Source organism: Diplotaxodon limnothrissa, linkage group LG12, assembly GCF_057381915.1.
Source record: "Diplotaxodon limnothrissa isolate DT_005_m linkage group LG12, D_limnothrissa_male_GT1.1, whole genome shotgun sequence".
In the NCBI taxonomy this organism is placed as follows: Eukaryota; Metazoa; Chordata; class Actinopteri; order Cichliformes; family Cichlidae; genus Diplotaxodon; species Diplotaxodon limnothrissa.
In genome coordinates this window covers 26,670,539-26,693,207 of record NC_140607.1, presented here as the reverse complement: position 1 = coordinate 26,693,207, position 22,669 = coordinate 26,670,539, and the positions used below count along the sequence as shown (strand labels likewise).

Below are 22,669 nucleotides of genomic sequence, written 5' to 3'. Positions count from 1 at the left end.
GGTACGTGTGACAGGCTAAACTTGTGGAAGAAAAAGAACAAGCTTTGATTAATTGCTGTGGAGGTGATTGTGAAGGGAGATGCTGAGGGCGAACAGGTTCTACATTAGGTGTGTATGTGAACTGGCTTCTGGCTTGTTTTTATGTTTACACGTGTGCAGATATGAGAGTCTGTTTACACAAACAGCACGGGGAATGAGAGCTAATGAGATGAATAAGTAATGGTTATATTTAGACTTCTTATATCTTCTGCTGACCTCTGATTTTCCTAGCTTTGTGAAGCCGTATAAAGTGCTAACATCCACTATTAAATGAGGTGCCACTTATCTAAACCCAGATTTACACACACACGAAAAAAAGTTCATTGGAAACAATCTTGCTCAATATAAAATCAATCTTGCTTAGTCAGTGTATATAGGCTAGTATCACAAGTCACAATTTTTCCTGCAGGGAGCTTTAAAATCGACACAGCCTAAAGCAGCAGTGCAGACAGCTTGTGCTCATTTTACAAGTTTTATAACTGCAAAGGCGTCACCGAAGGGGGTGATATTTAGTAGAAAGGCAGCGGCCTAATGCTAAATTACAGAACGAATGCCAAGCAGTCCGAGGCTCCAAGAGTGTCCAATTCATTCATATCAAGTGAGGAAAAACTGGATGTTAGTGATTATAATGAAGGCATGAACTTAACTTAACTTAACTTAACTGAAGATCAGACCACATTTAGTAATCAGTTCAGAAATCCAAAGGCTTCCCAAACTTCTTTTTTACGACTGCACCTCAGGAGTTTTTCCATCCACACCATCATCAAGTGCTTAGTCAGAGGGATTCTCTGGCTTTTTCTTATTTGCATTTTAAGTTCTTATACTCTAAAAAGTATTCACATAACCAGTAGTCAAGCATAGTGGTCCAGGTTATGTTGGGATGTTATTGCTCGGGTGGTAGAACTGGTTGTCCACTAATGTCAAGGTTGGGTGTTCAGTCCTGCGCGTCTCCTAGGATCATATCAACGTATCTTTAGGCAAGACGCTGAAATCTAAGCAGCTCTACATGGCAGGTGAAAACCTTGCGCAGCAGCTTCACTGTTAATGTGGAGTGACCATGTGCAGCAGGGTTTTTTTAAAGCACTAAGGTAAAAAAGATGTGTTCAGTTCATTTTTATTCATGCAGTGACAGTTTTCAACCAGAGTTATCCCAGGCACTTAAAATTGTAAAATTAAGATGATACAGTGTTATAAACTTAGGAACTCTACTTCAGAGGCAGGCTGGAGAAAGGCAGTCCCTCTGCCTCAACCTGAGAAAATGAAGAGGAAAAAAGGAAGTGCCTAGAGAGCCGTTCTATTTACCATTTGCTATGACTAAAACTAACTCTGTACATGCATGTACAATCTTTTTTTACAAAGATTTGAGCTTAGTTAAGTCTGCCCTAAAAAAAACCTGTCCTCACTTCATAACCTTACTTAATTATTTCCATAAGATTAGATTAGATTAGATTAGATTAGATAGAACTTTATTAATCCCTCGGGTGGGTTCCTCTGGGAAATTCGATTTCCAAAAAAGCACAGCACCGACAGAAGTTACAGAGTTACAGAATATTATATATATATATATATATATATATATATATATATATATATATACACACACACACACACACACACACACACACACACACACACATATATAAATACAGAGACAATATAAATAAAATATACGAAGGGGATAAATAGGAATAAAAATAAAAATACAAGTGAATTGCACATTTCAAGTATTGAGTCTATTGCACTGTTGACTATTTACAAAAGTATTGCACAAAAGGTATTGCACAGTGAGGTGAAGAGGCACTACAGCTTAGTTGTTCCCCCCTCCTTTGTCCTCCTGTTTCCCCTCCCTCTCCCCTCCAGGGAGGAGTTAAACAGTCTGATGGCGTGTGGGACAAAGGAGTTTTTAAGTCTGTTAGTTCTTGTCTTTGGGAGAAGCAACCTGTCACTGAACAGACTCTTCTGGTTGTTAATGGCCGTGTGCAGAGGATGTCTGGCATTGTCCATAATGTCCATCAGTTTCTTTAATGTCCTTTTCTCTGCCACTGTCACCAGAGTGTCCAGCTTCATGCCGACCACAGAGCTAGCCCTCCTGATCAGTTTTTCCAGCCTGGATGAGTCCTTCTTTGCTGTGCTGCTCCCCCAGCACACCACAGCATAGAAAAGTACTCCAGCAACCACCGACTGGTAAAACATCCTCAGGAGCTTCCTGCAGATGTTAAAAGACCTCAGCCTCCTGAGGAAGTACAGTCGGCTTTGGGCTTTTTTATACAGGTGCTCTGTGTTGCATGACCAGTCCAGTTTATTGTCCACCCACAGCCCGAGGTACTTGTACTTGTTGACCACCTCCACCTCCTCCCCCTCTATCTGAACCGGCAGTGGACCTGCTCTAGACCTCCCGAAGTCCACAACCAGTTCCTTAGTCTTTGAGGTGTTGAGTTGCAGGTGGTTTGTGTGACTCCATGCGACAAAGTTCCTCACCAGACTTCTGTACTCCTCTTCCTGATCATCCCAGATACACCCCATGATGGCTGTGTCGTCTGCAAACTTCTGAATGTGGCATAATTCAGAGTTGTAGCAGAAGTCAGAGGTGTACAGGGTGAAGAGAAGAGGGGACAGCACAGTTCCCTGTGGTGCTCCTGTGCTGCTGACCACTGTGTCAGACGTGATGTCCTTCAGCCTGACGTACTGTGGTCTGTCGGTGAGGTAGTCGGAGATCCAAGCCACCAGGCAGGGGTCCACCTCCATCCTGTTCAGTTTTTCCTGAAGCATACAGGGCCGGATGGTATTAAAGGCACTGGAAAAGTCAAGAAACAGGATCCTGACCGTGCCTTTTCCCCCATCCAGGTATGAGTGGGCTCTGTGTAGGAGGTACAGGATGGCATCCTCCACTCCGACACCCGCCTTGTATGCAAACTGTAGTGGGTCCTGGGCATGTTGTACCTGTGGTCGGAGGAGGTTGAGGAAGAGCCGCTCTAGAGTCTTCATAAGATGTGACGTCAGTGCCACCGGTCGGAAGTCATTCAGCTCATTGGGCCGGTTCTTTTTGGGGACCGGGACGATGCAGGATGTCTTCCATAGGGCGGGCACTCTCCCCAGTCGCAGACTGAGGTTGAAGACTCGTTGTAGCGGCTCCCCAAGTTCAGCAGCACACGCCTTTAGCATCCTAGGACACACCTTGTCTGGGCCTGCTGCCTTTCTGGGGCGAAGCTTCCTCAGTTGTCTCCTGACCTGATCCACTGTGACACTGGGAGATGTTTGGGAGGAGGGGAGGGGGGGAGATGTCTTGCTGCTGAGAGAGGGATTGGAGGAGGGGGGTGTCATGGTGTCAGGAAGGGGGGGAAGCGAGGGAGGTAGGAGAGTGGGGATTGGACTCTGTAGTGAAGGTGAGGGTGGGGGGGTTGTGGGCTGGTCAAACCTGTTGAAGAAGTTGTTAAGTTCGTTTGCCTTCTCCACAGTCCCCCCCACTGTGCTTTTCTTGGTGTTGTGGCCTGTGATGGTTTTCACACCATTCCAGACCTCCCTCATATTGTTCCTCTCCAACTTCTGCTCCACCTTCCTCCTGTAGGTGTCCTTTGCTTCCCTCAGGCAGCGTTTCACCTCCCGCTGTGCTGCCTTCATCTCCTCCTTCACTTTGCTCCTGAAAGCCTTCTTCTTCATGTTGAGGACAGCTTTGACTTCCTGTGTTACCCACGGTTTGTTATTAGGATAACACCGTACCGTCTTAGCAGGGGCGACCGTGTCCACACAAAAGTTGAGGTAGTCTGTAAGACAGTGTGTCGCCCCCTCTATGTCCTCACCATGTGGGCTCAGGAGCACATCCCAGTCTGTGGTGTCATAACAGTCCCTCAGAGCATCCTCCTTTTCTGGGGTCCATCTCCGGATGGAGCGCGTTGTGACCGGCTGCCTTTGGACGAGGGGTGTGTATTGTGGCTGTAGGTAAACCAGGTTGTGGTCTGACTTCCCTAGTGGGGGGAGGGGGGTGGCTCTGTATGCATCTCTCACATTAGCATACAGTAGTATAACGACTTGTTATCATGATTGTAAATATATTAAAAGTAACATTATGTCGAATACTTTACGAAAGTGCATAAAAGCTGGCTGTAGATTTTGCAGAAGATTTCAGCATGTTGCAGAAGTGCAAAACCTGCCTTCTTCCCTGCAAGTAGACGCTCTGCGACACGATGCTGCAAAATGCAAGCAGATGTTGGTCTTTTAAATGGCTGTCGCTCTGGTTTGATGAATGATTCAACCTCACCTGAGAAGGCTGCAGCGTTCCAATTCTCCAGACGGCCTACGTATGTGCGGCGCAACTCTAGATGGGTTGAAAACATTGGTTTACTAAATAATCCGCCCCCATTCTGCAGCCAGTTAATGTGGCCATTAGCGCACATGCAGGATAATTGCCCATTATGTTCCATTGAAAAGCAGTCCATCCAGCATTACTGACTACATTAGCAAAGCTTTATTTTTTCTTGAGCTGGAGGACAATCAAGAGTCAAGATGCCTTAATTAGAGGATAGGGGTTCTGTGGGTTTAGGGGCTTAAACACAGTAAGACGTTTTCAATAAATCTAATATTTTATTCTTGACGGTTTTTGTTTTTTTACCAAATGTTTGGAGTTTAGATCATCAGTTTCCATGGATATATTTGGTAGACGTTTTGCTTTTTGTATTGCAGAGTAGGCTGTACACAAAGGCTGATATGAATTAAAAAAACAAAAAGGTTATAGGGCTGCTTTTTTTTGCTGTACTTAAAATACTTTTGTATTTTTAAAATGTTCGCTTTGTTGATGATTTGCAATTTAAGAGTAGCTTGGTAACTGTTAGGATAATTGTTGAGCATAATTGTGATGTCGCTGAAACGACTTTAAGATTCTAAAAGAGCAGAAGGACATTAAGTGCATACTGTATTTTGAAAATGAGCAGGCCTGTTGGAAAAACAGAGTGCAGTTGTCCAACACAGCAGACTGTTTTGTCCGTACCTTTAGTCTGAAATGAAAAATACAGTAATTGCCCATTTCCCACTCCCCAGTTTCTTTGTTGCATTGTGAATAGGAAAAATGCATCTTTTCTTACAACATAATAATGAGAGGCATGTTTGCATGTGTGCACAAAAAGGAAAATAAATCAAAACGTGTCCAAGTGCTCTGAGTTAGTTTGACATTTACTAACATATATAAGAAAATATTTACATAAAGAGGATCAAAAAAAGGGGGATGAATAGTACAGATGTCAGAGTTCAAGTTAGTAGATCAGTCTCTCTTTATAATGCAGCTGTACACTTTAAAACTTGGACATCTACCCAAGATTTGAAGTCAACACACACCTTGTTTTGTTTATTCCTTTTTGGCCTTGATATATTTTTAAATCTTTACTTTAAAAATAAATCAGGTAAGGCTCATGATCATGCCAGGACCTCTGCAGGCTGTACCACTAAAATCAAATGCCCAAAGATAGAGTGCACCGATCTGGCCGTAACTCACCTTGAGGCGAGTAGCTGTTTTATCAGACAGCTTCCAGGTCGCTCACCACGATCAGCGCGGTTTATATTTCCAATATGACACCAAAGTAAACAATGCAGTTTAAAATAATAGTTTCTACTTGTATTAATGCAGTGTACCCAGAGGTTTGTGTTATATAATTTATATCATATTGTGGGAAAAACAGATAAGAGACTGATCATGCCAGCCAGAGGTACAGAGGAAACTTCAGATTGCTTCTCTTAAATACACTTTCTCCACTCCTTCCTCCTTTTCTACTAAGCTTCCTTCTTTCTAGTGGAATTTTGAGGACATTACCTACGAAGCAGAGTTGTTACCCTTTCTGAAGAATCCGATGCAGACAGATGTCTAAACGGCTGCCCACAGTTGGAAAGCACTAGAAGAGCAGTTAATTGTTGAGATCTTAGAAGAAAAGTATGAGCTTCCTGCATGTACACTGCTGACTGGATTTTCTGGCTCAGAGGCTGTGAGACACAAGCTATTGCTAATTAAACGCAGGGCCTTACTCGCTAAATTGAATGATTGTTTCACACCCCAACGATAAATCCTTCTCCCTCCTAAGGTGCAAATGGAACTCTGCCATCTTCCCTCTCATCTATATGATTGTGTAGTGGGTCATCTGCAGCAGGTTTTGTAATTAATGTAAAGAAATAAAGAGATAAGGCTCGGAAAAAGTTGTCTGAATGCTTGATATGATGAAATTATTAACCACTCTTTATGTTTTTTTGTGTTTCTTGTAATATCAATGAACCCTGAAATTAACTGCTGCTCTTGCTATTGAACAGGGATTGTTTTGACATCTGGAGAAGATTTTTGTGATAAACTAGTAAAAAGTATAGAACAAGCCATTTCTTAATATTAGATTGTAACTAACAGAGGGCCGCTGTGTACAGATGACCTCAGGGAGTCGTATAAAGGACAGTGGTAAAGATGGAAAAGGAGCATAAACAGGAACACTAACGATCGTTGTATTAAGCCGGGGTAAAAGAAACAGTAAGCACTAGAGGGCACTCTCTGTCTCCTTACCCCTAGGCACAGGTCTGTTCACAGGGGTAGCTACACACTGCAGCCACACGAACATGCGCACGCTCACACAGAGAACATGCTGAACATTCAAATATGAAAGTCAGAATGAGATGTTCTCACAGCTACTAGGAGACAATCAATTTGAATTGTATTAATCAGTGCTTGCACTCAGACCCTCTCTAGTTCACTATTCAATTACAACTGTTACATCTCATCCCATTCTTGCTTTCTCTCTCTCTAGTTCTCCTCTCTCTCTCTCTGCTCAACTCGCTCGCTCTGCCTGGGTCTATATCAGTGTCTCCTACTGTAGCCACTATCTATATTACTATTTCCCCATTGTTTTTTCCCTGCAGTAGCATAGATGATAGGTTTTAACCTAATGAAAAGCACTTCTGTTGAGATTGAAAAGCTCCTTAAACACATCCCAGCAAACTCTTCCTCCTCTGCTCCCGTTTTTCTCCCTCACCCTCTCCTCCTCTGATTTTTTCCTTCCTTAATTTCCTGTTGTGCACCCCCCCACCCCCACCCCCCTTCCCTGTCCTCCCCCTTGACATTTATGCTTCAATGGTTCCACCCCTTATGCATCTTGCTACCCACCACTTTTTTCTGCAATCCTTATATCTATCTCTTCCCCCCACCCACCCTCCCCCTCTTTCTATGCTAAATGGGCTGCATTACTGTAATGAGCTGGTAATTTATGGAGGGGGAGTGCAGGACTTGTATCATTTGCCCATTGAGTGTTTGGCCTCCCTAAGCTCACCCTCTCCCTGTGGAAACGCATGCATACACTCTGAGAGCCAGGTCCACACACAGAGAAAAAACAAAGTAGTGTGCAGACACACATTGCTACAAAATCACGTACTTATGTAGAAAAATAAAAGGAGATTTAAAAAATGTTTAGTTCTATTTTTTAGTTCTATTTTTAAAAATTGGGGTGTTAAGCAACTGCCGCAGCCAGCTGCACTGTTTAAAACCGAGTAACTACTATTGCTGTCACATACAATGCAAGCCCACATTTCGTGACATACATACTACCACATGTTCACTTGATGAAATTGAGACTGTTAAAGACAAAAACGTGAATACCCGAAAATGTCTTGTTGGTGTTTCGCTTCCACTGAGTTCCTCGTTTCATCGGTTCACAGTCACAGGTTACGACCATCGTCATGATGGTCACAATTCTCATTGTGGGACGTGTTTCTGTTGTGGTCGTGTAACTCAATAGCTTTCAGTTGAAAGTCACATAGAAGTTAGCAATCAAATATGTTTATACAGCAAGGAAGGAGGTGGGAGATGAGGAAAGACAAAAACTTTGAGGGAGGGAGGAAGGAAAACGATGCAAACAGCGGGGAGGCTTTGTCACACGCTGCTGTTTGTCTTTGCTCGTGACCCTTGCGGAAGATGAAAGGCAACGTAAAGGTTCAACTTCACATGACTCTGACATTATAAATAATTTGTATGTTTGAATTGCACACTGTACCCATGCACGCAGATGGCCTCCCACGGGGATGTTAAACACCATGGCGACAGGCGTTGACCCTAGTCGTAAAGAAGCTAAAGGTCAACACGGCTACTAAGGAGGTAGAGCGACCCTGAACACAGGAACATCCTTTAGAGAGAGGATCAGGAGGAGGGGGAGAGACAGAGGGAGGAAATCAGAGAGGTGAGGGTAAAGAAAACATTAGAGGGGAAAGAAAGGAAGGATTGAGAGCAAGGATTGAGAGACGTGAATGAATGGAGATGATGAGCCAAGCGAATCGAATAAATGACGGGAGAGGTCAGTGCAGGATGGACAAAAGGATCAAAGGAAATGACTCTGTCGAAACTGCTATCTGATCTTTAGGCAGAAGCAGCCTCATCGTCTACTACAGCCCCACTTGTTAGAAAAAGTAATAAAAAGCACATGAGCAGAAACACATAGTAGGTGCCTGTTTGTTTGCTTTGGGAGAATTTTCGATAATGAAGAACAAAAGGGTATTTTTCATTGCACGGTGATTTAATTTAAAAAGTTTTCCTCAATAAGATTCTCGGTTGATTAGATTTAAGCTAAACTACAATCCCATTGCAGTTGTCAGCACGTTCCTGTAACATTCGGGCAGATCAGTAATATTCAGGTAGATGAAACATTTATGATGACACAAACATATCTATTTCCTTTGTTCTACATATAATATGAGGGAAAGTGATTTCCCAGCACACCTCTTATAGTTCTCCTTGTTAGATTTGAGCAAATTATCCTTCAAAGACAAACTCTCACATGGCTCTTTAGCTGCACAAAATTTGGTCTATTGTGTATTTCTGGCTCTTACGCTGACTATGAAGTTACCTCTTGAATAAAAGTGCTTTGTTTTTTATGGGACATTCCGACTGTGCCGCAGTTTGAAAACAAGGTTCTTAAACTGTCATTTTACATTTAAGAGCACTTATCAATTTCATAGACACCGTCAAAGCAGCATTCTCGAGTAAGACATGAGTTATTCTGTGTGCATTTGAAATGAGCCTCGGGAAAGGTTAGCCATAAACTGAAAAAGATGTTTGATCTATAGCCAGGTATTGATCAAAAACACTGTCTAAGCTCATGAAAATGTACACGTGTGTGTGTGTGTGTGTGTGTGTGCGCGCGCGCGCGCGCGCGCACTGGTGTACTTTGGCGGAGTGTGTGCAGTGTATACAGTAATGGCACTTGACGTGTGATTTGAGTTATGGCCAGGTATTGATCAGAAAACATCGCAGCGGCTTTAAACTTTACTGTCGAGCTTTTGGTGAGACCTGACTAAGTGTTATTATAGACTCATGAGTCATTAGGAGTTTCTATAAAAGAGACTGAACTCACAACATAGAGAGATAAGAAAGTAACACTTGTTTCTTTTTAAATGCAAATGCAACTTTTCATTGATAACTGCTTCTTGTTATCTTTTGAAGCAATAAAAGTGCAACACGTTTAAACTCCTGCTTCATTTCAATGTTGTGATAGTTTTAGGTTCAAAATCACTTTTCTATAAAATAGTTCCGGCATATTAAAATTTTCAGTGTTACTTACTTACTTAGTCTATTGAAACAACATATTAAAGGAGGACAGTGATCATTGTGACATCACAACATTGAGGATGTCCTTGGTGGCTTGTTTACACGCAGTTTCTTTTGGTACTTTCATTAAAACCTCCTTAATAAACAAACAAACAAAAAGAAATACTTGCTTCACACAATATGTTACACATAAGGCCTTTGTTTTAGGTTCACGTACTTACAAAAAACTAGAAGTCATGTTGCTGAAATTCAAGGAGACGTGGCATATCCATTTTAAAAAAAGTTGGATTCAATCGCACTGCTGTCTAAAAGTCAACGCAACATTGTGGGTCGTTTTTCTTATCGGTTTTAGGATCAAGTGAAGACTCGAGCCCTTTCTTTGGGTGGGTCTGCCTGCTATTAACGGTCAAGTAAACAAATTGTTGTACAAGAAATTGGTATTTTGGCATTTGTTTTAGGGCTGTCTCAGGGGCTAAGTAGGCCCCAATTCATACACAAACGAAAACCACAGACAGACACACACTGTCTAGTGATCATAACAATTTGGAAGGTTTTGTCAGGGGTATGGAAAGAGGAAGTGTATGTCTGGTTAATGTTTCCCGCTGGGTTAAAGTGGACTGAGTGGACTGTTAAAGACTTGAGATAAGGCATAGACACAGACTTAGTGGCACTTGGAACGCTGTGTGTATTAGACAGGGTCATAGGGGTATTTCAGAGGCGGTACGGGTAATAAAAAGGGTTAGGTGTGGCACGGTAGAGGACTAAAATAAAAACCATTAAGTGTGCTTGTCATCGTCTTTGTGTTGGATAATATTCACTGCACCGAGTGATGCTGCTAATCGCATTTTCACCCCATGTGGGTGAACAGCTCGCTATTTTGTTTATTTTTCTATGATAAATTATTTTGCAGTCATAATGATTTAGCTTTCAATGCTTGTTTGTTGTATCTCAAGCCACACTACAGTGAAAGAACAGATGAGATCTCCTTAAAAGCTCTCTTCTCTCTCACCTTCCAGACAAGTTCAGATCGCATTAGGATTGGCAGAGAATACTACGGTATGATAACCTGTACTCTTTCTAAGCAGTATGCATCAACAGCTAGTTTTCTTCCGGATCCTAATAGGAATGATGCAAAAGGGGCCCATTTCTGGGCTCTGGATCCAATAGTAGCGTGTAATTACCTTTAAGACCTGCTCCCTATGTTAAAGGATTAGCCATAATCCATAACCAAACCCATAACTATTGCTATGCTACGTTAATTCCAGTTAGATGCATGCAACACACAGTTCAGCGAATATGAGGCCACCTGTCTTTTTCCTCTTTCCCCATCTTCATTTCCTCTCCTCCTCTTGCTCGGATTTTCATTTTGAAAAGAAGTTGTTAAGCTTTATGCCCCTCCATCTGTGATGTCAGAATTGGATAGCAGTTTCCCTGTTGTATACAATCCAAAATAAGGAATGAGAGAGAGGGAGAGCGAGGGAGAGAAAGCAAGAGTAATGAGAGAGAGAGAAAAGGTGGGGAGGATTAATTGTCTCATAGGAGAGGTGCATTGGAACAGAGGTGCTGTAGGTTTGAAATAGGGCTTAATATCCTGCTTTTACTGCTTATGGCTGTGGGAACCTCGGGTTGTGTGTTTTGTGAGGCTGTAGTCTCTTTCTTGATTTTGTCTTTGGAGAAGAAAGATGTAAACATATAAAACCTCCACACGGTTTATGCAAATAACTATGCAAACAAAACCTGTGAGTGTATTAATTTCAGCATTTACACACTCCAGTGGGGGCAGAAATCCTACAAGTTGTGGTAACGCTGGGAGGCATGTACCAGACAAAGCATGATCAAGAAAGAACTCACTTACAGGGCAGCCAGAGGATGATGTCCAGCCAACGGGGGGGTTGGTTCAATGAGGCAGCAGGAGGGGAGAACCCCCAACTGTCATGGAGACCTATCAAGGAACTTGTGACAGCTGACTGTACACCCGTCTCTCCATGTTAAAAGAAGTCAGACGCAGGTGACCACATAAGTGTGACTGAGAAGACATTGTTCGGTTTAGAAGTGAAGGAAGAAGCTGTTAAAGAAGCACTAAAACTCCAAAAGGTTTCCAGATACAGGCGACAGCAAAGAATCCCCAACAAAAAACACTCCGAGCTCCAGAATTTGCCTTTCTCAATAAGGCCTCCCACCCGTCGATGTAGAGAGATCGCTGATGATAATGATTATCATTAGCATTTAATGGGTTCTTTTACTGGAATTACTCTGTATGTGTTCTGGTTAAGTATATTAAAATCAAGATTTTGTTTGATACCACAGTGAAATCACATTCACGGCAATAATTGTGCAATTTTATGAGCAGGGAGGTCTTTTTGATCACACATTCCTAATAATCTTCTCAGAATTATATCAGTGCATTCAAATACTGTGACACAAATCACAATAGTAAAAGATTCTGGGCCACCGATGCAGGAAACCCATTCCGCTGAAGCTCCTGGCGCACAGTTTCTGATCTAATGTTAATGCCAAAGGAGGTTTGGAGCTCCGCAGTTACTGAATCAGCAGAGAACTGGCCTCTGCAGTCGGCAACCCCACTCTGTACCTTTGCATCGTCTGCCACTAAGTTGTGGCATTCACATCAAACACAAGTTTTTAACTCATTCATGTTAGGGACATCCCCAGCAGTGAATGATGCGAGAAGGAATTCAACCAATATCTAGGAACAACACAAAACAATATATTTTCACAATTTACAATGAAGTCCTACAATTTTGCTTTTTCCTGTCCCTATTTAAAACCAAAGTTGGTCCACATTGCTCCCCGCCTGGTATAAATATGCATTATTGTTAGCCTGGCTTTGTGTGTATTTTATGATCCTTTCAAACTTCATTTCATCTTTAGTTTGAATGCATCACAAGAAGTGATGGAAGTAAAACCTTGAAACATTGAAAACAAAAACTAAAAAAAGTATTATCCTTCCTTTGTTGATTGGGGAATTGTTTCATCTGAAGACAAAAAGGACAGTGAATAGCTGAGCATAAAAAGATACATTTGAACATACCTGAAACTTCACGACAAAATACAAGGCTACAAAACTATGCGGAGCTACAAAAATACCACATTCCTCACATACGAATAGCTTTCACAGTTTTGCTATCTTTCTTTTTGTTATCTTTTTAGGAATGCACTGTTTACACATTTACATCTGGCTGCAGCCTCCAGAGTGGGATGTTTTAGCACCTGAGGCTCTTCACTTAAATAAATACTTAGCACCTATCTACATGCACTGACAGTGAGAGAGGAGGAAACGCTACTTCACAGGTACTGACTTGTGTTAGTAAATGTCAAGGGTATTTAAATTGTTAATAAAACAATTAAGTCTGTTTGGATCCAGAGCAGGAGCCCACCAAGTTCCTGATTTAGACTGGTAATATGATCAGCTGACTCAGGTCTTGAAAAATTATGCCAGCCTCTTAAGTGCTTCATTTTTGCACGAGTGTGTGTGTGTGTGTGTATGTCTAATAGAGAGAGAGAGAGATTTGGTGAAGGAAGGCCTGTTGTAGGTCACCTCTGTGATAGCGCCATCTCTCCTTATCACCCCTTCACTCTGTCTATCTGTCCTTGCTCATCACTCTTCCTCTCTATCTCTCACCCTCTTTCTGTCACTCACTCACCTTTCCAATCCTCAAACTTCACATCCTCGCCGCAAGGTTATCGCAAATCAGCTACTAAAACAGTCTCTGTATGTGTGTACGTGTGCATTATTTTCACATGCGAGATCAGACTAAATATCAAAGTCACTTTTTCGTTTTCTTTTTTTTTTGGTACTGGCTCTACCTCGCCACTTAAACATCTCGGGGTCTGAGAAGTCCCTCTTTGTGAGAAAGGCACACATCCCTAAAAAGCACGTAAAATCATATAAGTGCACACTGCCGCACAATTGCATGTGGCAGCTGGTTTGCATCAGATCAGAGGCTGATTGCAAAAATGCACGTGCCCTCCGCACACTACCTTCTCCCTGCCCTCTGGCTAATTAATTTCCCAGCTCGAGCATGTCCCACCACAAAGTGTTCTCCCTCCTTGTGTCACACTCAATCTGTTCCTCCTCTCCCTTGTGTCTCTCTACCAAGCCTGGCTGATTTCAGTTCCCCTGGCCTTTGATTGCATTTGTCCAAAATGTCAGGGCAAAGAGCATCACCTCACAGAACTTCTGCATTGCTCATTTATTCATTCTTCTCTTCCCTTTTCTCACTCTTTTTTTTTTCTACATATTTATATCTAACTTGGAAGTTATGGCTCGCTTTTTGTCACATCAAGTTCATGTTTGAGACCACAGCCCAGCAGGCATTTTCCGGTCTAATCAAGAGATTGTCAACAAGCCTTCTCCAGTTCCCTCTGGTTCTCACAAGTTTTAAAATTGTTAATTCTCAGCTCACCGCAGGTCAGCGCGACAGCCTCTCTCTTGTTTCCCACCTTCGATGCGTGCGTTTCTTAAATGCTTCCCTTGGTATGTTGTTTACTGAATTAGTCTCGGCACTCACTGTGACCCCAGTTAGTTTGACCTGGGTACTTTGAAGATGAGCATGCTGTGCTAATCAGTCAGACAGCGAGGCTGGTGTTTAGTCAGGACAGACAGGCTTCAAAGGACTTAAGTGATGTCCGCATCTTGCTATGGAGGCTTCCTTACTTTTTTTATGTGCTTGTGCATGTTTACGTGTCTGTAAACACACTCCTGGGAAAGCCCGTTCACATTTTTGCTGTCAGTAAATTGTTTTCATATTACACATTTGTTGAAAAACACATGTAGCTGTATACTTACACACTAACAGAAAAAAACACTCCTTTATGTTCTTCTGTGCAAATTAAATATGTATGAATAGGTTCATGTGACATTGTAGGAATCTTTTACTATAATGAATGCACCTTTTATGGACTAAAATCAATGTAGAAACATCATTTATATTAAAATCAAGTCACAGTCTGTATTTATGTTAACATGCTAACATGTCATTAGCATGTGGCCTTTAACAAGTTATTTATTGTGAGCGAGGAGGAAGACACAAAGTTTGACCAAGTGAACTGTAAAGGAACCATCAGGAAAATATTCATAACAACAAACCTAATGAGAAACTTAAATCACTATTACCCAGCTCAACATGTCTAATTTGGAAAAGCTAACAAAGCTAGCCACAGCTCAGAGCTAGCCACCTGACAGCACCCTTGGTATGAGCAAAGGATCAAATCAGTTACAAGACAAATTATGGAGACAAGTACAAAAAGATGGAATTATAAGTAGTTGACATTTTTAGTTATATAAATTTGTTGCACCTGCTTTTATTTATTAAGGTAAAATGTATAAGTTAAATTGGGTGTACAGCAGGGGGGGTTTCAGGTAATTATTAGTATTTTCTAGTTGAAAAGTATTTTATTTTCAGTTGCTTAAGTGAGAGAAAATCTGGGCAAGTTTGTACAGTTTATTTCTTTTATTATGAAAATACAATTTTGCATTGTTAAAAGCTGATCTCTGTATATGGTAAGTGCTAGTTCCTGAAAGGTAAATTGGCAGATATCTTTTGTCAGATAAATGCTGTTGTCGTGTTATGGTTAAGAATCGTCAAAAATCAGTGCATGTCACACTTCAGAGTCAGAGTCAGCCATGAAATCTCAGCTAATACATCTCTATATATTTCATATTAATGCTAAAATTACATATCTATGTATGTAGCTCTAACAAGTCCTAATTCATTCAAAGCTCATGCTATATAAAAAGAAGTTTAATACAATTTCAGACACATGCATTACATTGCATTATATTGTCTCACCAGAATTGCCCAACCCAAGTTATGACAAGTCTGTATTTGATTTCTGAGCACCACTATTGGCCATTATTTAACCTTTCTTTTGTGAATTGTCAGACAGTACAAAATAGCTGAGACTAACTTGACCTCGTTCTTGAAAGTGCATGTCAGTATTGATATAGCATTTAAAAAAATATTGCATCTTGTACAACTTGGACAGTATAAACGGATGAGAAGTGAAAAGGGGTTTTCTTTTGGTTTGGGGCACTGAGCAGCACGGTGCAGAGGGCAAAGCTGAGGTTAAGTTTTTAAACACACACAAAGGCCCAAGTGAATGTCTTCAACATTAGACATGACAGTTCTGCTCTCTGGAATACATCAGCCATAATAAGCCTTTTTCTGTTGTTCCTACTGCCATAGTTATACACACGCACAGATCTCACATGCACACACTGCTTCCACAGTAAGTCATTACCTACCATCACATCTTTCATAGGCGTACTGTCTTCATCAGAGGCAAAAATATGGTGTATAAGGTTACTGGAGGCAGTCATGGGGGATGGCTTTAAAGCAATAAGATAGCAGTAATGGCACACCATCATTTAGGAAAATGTAATAAGTGAATATCTAATAAGCCTGTAAAAGATGCTTAACCCCTGAAACTCTGAGGTCAGGTAGGCCTACAGAGATAGGAGAATAAGCCGATTAAGGAAGGTTTCCTCTCACATTGCGGTCATCACAGGATTGACCAGTTCTTGACCTTGCTGTTAGGAGTGTGCTCACCTTAGTATAGAACCACTCTTAGATAAATCCGCTCTTCATGGTATTTGATAACAGCTTGTGTAAGAAAGTAATAGGTTATGAATCTCTTTCTGGAGATAAAGTAGGAGTTAATGGTACACCAGAGATTTACGGCTTTACGCGTTGCTCACCTTTGGTCGACATTTGTCACAGCGGTTTCTTGAAGGCTGTGAGTTGAGCCTGTGGCTAAAGTTGTAATGTTTGTAAAGGTCTTAGCGAGTGAGTTAAGGCTGCGGTTTCGACACAGAAATGCTATTCCTGAATTCACTAAATGGTGCATGACACTCCTTGTATTGACCTGATGATTGATTTGGTGATTGATTGACAAGAAGATACGTTGTTTCAAATCCCAGGAGAACTTAAATAAACAGAAGCATTTGGTTGTAAATGTGACGTCCACTTGCTTCTTCTGTGTCGATGGAGACTGGCTAAATGTGCTATGCTCAAAATGAATGACATCCAGAATTTAAGGTCAGTATCCCTCTACGCATGCACACACGGAGCAACATCCTAAAGCCATTTTCAGGCAGGGCAGCAGAGTGTGTCCTCATTACTGTCTGTGACTGTGTAGTCACCACTCAGTCACAGCTCACACTGCCAGAATGGGATTTTCCCCTCTTTTCTCCTCTGACTCCTCAACCTCTTTTTCACCTTAACTTCTCTTGCATATCGCTTCATCTATTTCTTAGACAGAAAATCATTATCAGTCAGGAAAGACAATTTCCTGCTCCTATGGTCTCTTATACCCTGCCAGTCAAAAGTTTTAGAAAACTGTATGCATTTTTTTTGATACATGTCAATTCATCGAATTACCAGTTAGCAGAAACGAGCCTAAAAAGTGAATAAAACTTCTTTTGAGCGAGTGTATAATTTCGGTTAAATGATGCTGCACAGTGTATGTTGGTAGAAATAGGAACACAACAGCGTTTTGCATATTTGTCTTACAATTTTCAGTATAAAAGCTTCAAGTGTTTAACTTTGCCAGTTCAATGTGCTGATTACTTTTAAAGTCCCACTATTATATAAAAGATTGGATCATTCAAAACTCTCCACATTCAAATCTGTTGCAATCAAATGATGTTTAGATTGGCAATTTGCTAAAAACAAGCAAAAAAATTTTTGTAATAGATGAGTGGCTAATGCATAACTAATACACACTGATGTAGCAGTCAGCCGTTTGAGAAGTGAAGGTTTTTACATGTTAAGTGTTTTATCAGCAGTGTATAGATTGATTTTCTGCATCTGTCTGAAAAGTTCTACTATTGTGTGCTTAAATCTTCAGGATTTTATGTTAGATATTTGACATAAACACAATTACATTTCTAGTCTGTCACACATAAAAACATATCTTTTTGTGTTACTTGGCTACTGTCTTACAAAACAAATTCTCCAAGCTCTATTTAGACTCTTTATCTCTGACAATGTGAACAAACCTCTTCATTTGTAGTTAAAAGGTTTCGCTCAAAGCTTTTAGTCATTTCAAAAGTGGTCACGTTTCCATTTGCCATCGGGAGTAGCTGAAATTTATAGTCTTCTGATAGAGAGTCAAAGGAAGAGGAAGAGAAGCACGGCACACACATCCATATTAGACTGCAATGGCAACCAGATGAACTTGTTGATAGAGTACTAAACAAGTCTAAATAGCCTAACACTTGGCTCGTTCTGACAAAGGCATTATCTGACTCTCCAGTTTACCAACTTCACAGCTTAACAAAATGATGTTTAGTCCCATTTGCTCTTCTGTTTCTCCCCACAGCTATTTCTGACTGCTATATGTTTTCTTTAAAAAGTCTGGAGCCTGTTAAAAAACATTTTAATTCAGTTTAAGCAGGTGGTGTGCCGCTACGTGACTGCAACGCATTATTTGTGTAATGCACTGACAATTAGAGACGACTGATATATCGGACGGTATTAACTATTTCCCAGGATATCGGTATCACCATTTATAATGTCCAATAAATGAAAACTGAAGTGAAGAAGAGTTGAGAGAAACACCCTTCAACTTTCTTATGAATGTTGATGTTGCATAGTTTGTTTACTAGAAGGCACTCTGCATCGACACACTCAACAATCAGCTGATCCGGGCAAAGTCGGATCAGCTGACTAAAGCAAGATTATTTTAAAACTGAATAGTCGTAATAATGTAGTAAGGATTCATAAATAACTACTCACAGCAAATCCTTGAGAAATCTGTTTAAGTTTGTGTGTCTGGAAAAAAAAAACATTGACTGATATATTGGATTTTAAACCTCCAAATATCAGTACTGGTATCTGACTTAATATTTCTGTGTGTGTCCAGTTCTGCAGACATTGTAGTCACTCGCACAACTTATATATTCACAGTGGTAAGCATCTGTCTGCTTCTATCTTTCCACCTTTTTAAGTTGCGAGAATTAAAGTTGAAGGGGAAGAAGCAGAAATGTGTGTTGGCAAAGTTCTCTTTGATTTGTTGAGCTTTGGAGCTCTCCTCTTTTATTTAATCTGCCTTTTCCTCAGAAATCTCCTCGGACTCTGCAAGGGAGTTTAAACAGCACCGATATGTGTGTCTCAACATAAGATGAAAGATCCAAGCCCAGGTAATCAAATTTAGGATTCTGTAATCGAACAGGACAAGGGGCACTGGATGGGAAGCCATTCCTTCACTCGACGTCTTTCCGATCTTTCACACGCTCAGGCGAACTCACGAAAACACCAGCGTCTTCATTTTTAGCATACTTTACCAGGGTGCCGTTAGTCAATAAATGACATGCTAGCTTCATGTTCTTTTCACCCATCTGGTCTACTGACTCTTCTTCCCCACGGTGCGTTTTATATGAAACACACTGTAGCTTCAAAGCGGGGTTACTGCCTGTTTAGCCATAATTTGCTATTATGCATGGCATCCAAGAGCATGCTAGAGCCCAAACAGGAACCACATGTGGTGTACTTTAAGCACCCAAAGCTATATATTACATATGTTACATGCTGTACACAAGTTCGTCCCTGGGAGCATGTGCTTACGTGCAGAGAAGCCTGTGCAATACACTGGCTGTAACAGGAGAAAAGAGGTTTAAAAGTGTGGAGAAAAAAGCATAAGATTATTCATTTCCTGTCTCCAGTGGAAAAAAAGCTTCTGTACCACAAACACACAGTGAAATACATGCACGCGCAAGTGCTTCGTGTATGTTTTCTTTTGTTTTTAACTCTGGTCATAGAAGTGAAAAAGTCGGGAGGAACCGATTCAAAGTGAAAGTTCATACGGGTTAATTTTTCCTTGTTCAAGGAAGCTTGTTTATAAAAAAGTTTGACGTAAAATGGATTTCTGCAAATGAGAAAACAACATCAGGGCTAAGTAACTATCTGAAGGTGCTGTCAAAGGCTCTCTTTGTCTTTACCCTCTTCCTTTCATCTTTCTCTCATCCCTCACTCCTCCTCCCACCTTCCCACTCTCATTAGTGATGGTTGTGAGAGTGGAGAACAAAGCCCAGGCCTGCCAATCGATCACCGAGGAGCACTATCAATCGACTCGTGGAGCACAGGTCTCCTCCATCTACCCAACAATTGACGGGTCAAAGATTGATGAGGAAGATTGTTGTGTGTCTGTCTGTGTTTGTGTGTTAATGCAGCAAAGTATGCCTTTATTGGAGCTACACGTAGATTACAGCGAATGTAATGTCATCGTGTTTGACAGCTGTGCATTGCAATTTGTCAACATAGGAAGACAATATCAAAAGAACAACACTTGTGAGATACGCTACGAGTGTGTGAATGTGTATTTACGTATATGCAGCAAGCGGTGTATGCACAAATGCTCTGTGGTATAACAAAGCCCAGAGAAACTGTGAGATATTTGTTTTTGGTGGTTACTCTTTACCTTGGCATTTTGTTTCTGCCCTGGCAGCAGTAAACATGCACACAAGCAAAATTAAATCGTACACTGGCATGGAGTCACACTTTACTCTGGCACGGTGTCGTTCCCTTTCTGTGCCGTGAGTCATGCCGGTGCTGTAATGGATGAATCCTGCCGAAGTCTGACCAAGCATGGGTGTATGCGAGGATTTGTGGGCATGCGTGTATATTGTCAAGGTGTTGTGTAAACACTAGAATTATGTGTCACAGCTGGCCATATGACGTGCCCTGGTTTCATTTCAAATTCTGTCTCTGTGGGAAGACGCTGCTGTCACATTTGCATGAGAAAGGTTGTCAGACTAACACGTTTTCTTGTTTCTCTCCCTCCTCCTTCCCCACCTCCCCTTCTCTGCTCCCCTTCTCTGTCAACAGCTCTGATAGCTATAGGGCAGTACAGCAGCACCATTGAGACTGTTGATGCCGGCTGGTGTAAAGACATCACGGACCAGGGTGCCACACAGATTGCTCAGAGCAGCAAGTCCCTTCGCTACTTGGGCCTCATGAGATGCGACAAGGTAACGAACATTACTCATATCGTTGTCTTTCTTAGAGCCCGTACGCACAAGCCTAAAGGCTGGTCAGGAGGCATCTGGCAACCAACTCGCTGACTACGCTGATCTTGCTTTATAGTTCAGGCCCTTGCTCTCACAAACACAAAACTGGAACTTAAAATGAACATGTTCAGTTTTTAGCTCAGTTTGATATCATTAGTTGCACCATTACTTTCTTAAAAACAACAACGTCTTCCAGAAATAACTATTTACTGTCAATATTGCATGTTATAAATACATAATAGAGTTGTAATAATTTCAATTCTGGGATCAAAAACAGTTTGAATCCAAATATTACCGTAAAGCAGTCCTGATCAGTGATCATTATACACCAATATTTTAGGGGTTTGTTAAACTTGTGGTATATGAAGTATTTTGCCATCTTAAGGTTGTCGAATATGAATGCGCATAAACAACCACAGAGATGTAGTCAGACACATAGATATGAATACGCAAAAGCTCCATGTTAGGGCCAATTTAAAAGCGTCTGAATGTGGGACGTCGAGTATCTAACTGCAGCCCGTGCCCAGTTTGTCTGTGTGATACATGCGTCACACGGTTGGGTGATAACAGAAGTAAAATGACATGATGACCTGTCTCAAACCTGCTCTGAGATGCCTCTGGGTGAGAGGAGGGACAGTCTTTTCAAAGTCACCCTTACACTTACATCTGGCCTCTTACTTATCCAACCCATAACCGGATGAAAGTACATGTAGTTTTACTGCCATGGTAACAACTCCACCCACGTCGCCAATTGGTTTTGTGGAGCTCCTGTAACACAGATGCATCCACTTAGCGCGGATGACATGAGTGGGATGAGGGCAGGCAAGGAAGGGAAAGTGAAAAGCTGGCTTAACCTAGAAACTGTAGTCTGTACTGATACTGGAGAACCTGGTGTCTTGTTCTGTAGCAGAGTGCACAACACAGGACACCATCCCAATCCTGACAGGCTTCAGTATAGTAAATATAATTGTGTGTTTAATGAGCTTTCATTTCACATTTTACAGTATTCATTTTGGTTTTAAGTGGAGCACATTTAAAAGTCCCTGCTGTGCTTTTGAAAAGTGCAAGTTGGCAGGGAGAAAAACGAGGGAGGAGAGATTTATAGTCATGGCTGCTCAGTGGGCTGGAAACTCATCATTTTTATTTTGTCATTATAAAATCAGTGATATCTGTGTGTCATGGCCTCAAGCTTGACCCTATGGATTTCTATGATAAAAATGAACACACTGAGATCATTAAGTGCGACAAGAACACCAGTGTATCATATTTATCTATTTAGACTGTAATAAAATGACAATATATGAGCATCTGACAGTGACCCTGTATGTAGGGTCTCAGTGATGAAGCAGTATACTCAGTTCACATTATTGCAGGCATGAAGGTGCATCTATCATATTTATCTATAAGTAATAAAGACTAACTGCATTACATAGCAAGTGATCACTTAAATTCCATTTTCATCCGGTTCACTACTGCCTCACTGACTCAGTGACCCAACAATCAATAGCTACATCCGTGCTAATAAAAAATTGTGCTCTGGAATGACCCACATCTTTACTGGAATAACATTTTTTCTTAGTTTTTCTCTACCATATGCATTCATGTCTTTCCTATCCAGTGAACAATTCCAGCTGCTTTTCCTTATTTATCTACCCAGTTCTCTTTTCAGATGTGATATTTATACTCACGGTTTAGCCAGAAGGTTGAAAAGATAAATAATTACTTTCCTTCCGCTCTGGAGGGGGAATGTGGGGATGACACAGCTAAATAAAGCAGTAATTGATGCTATTAGAGTTGTAATGGAGTGTGAATCGAACAGAGAGAAGAGTTTGACAGTTTCCAAGGTCAAGTACCTCGCCAGCTCTTAATCACACAACAAATTTACTGCATTCTTACTCCTCCCACACATCCTCCGGCTTCCTTTTTTCATATCCGAAACTTTTGATTAGTGAAATACGCCTGGAGTACGCGTTGTTAAGGCTGGTCAGATTTGTAAGGGCAGAGGACCAGGGGCCTGTACTACAAAGCAGGATTAACTCTTATCCAGG

At 41.3% G+C, this 22,669-nt stretch overlaps 1 protein-coding gene across 1 annotated transcript in view; it reads left to right on the top strand.

Moving 5' to 3' along the window:
• Positions 1 to 22,669, top strand: part of fbxl17 (F-box and leucine-rich repeat protein 17) — a 231,330-nt gene that overhangs the window by 185,702 nt on the left and 22,959 nt on the right. The window contains exon 10 of the mRNA XM_085368445.1: positions 20,440 to 20,582. Within this exon, the coding sequence (XP_085224571.1) occupies positions 20,440 to 20,582 (143 nt within the window). The remainder of the gene's footprint in view (positions 1 to 20,439; positions 20,583 to 22,669) is intronic.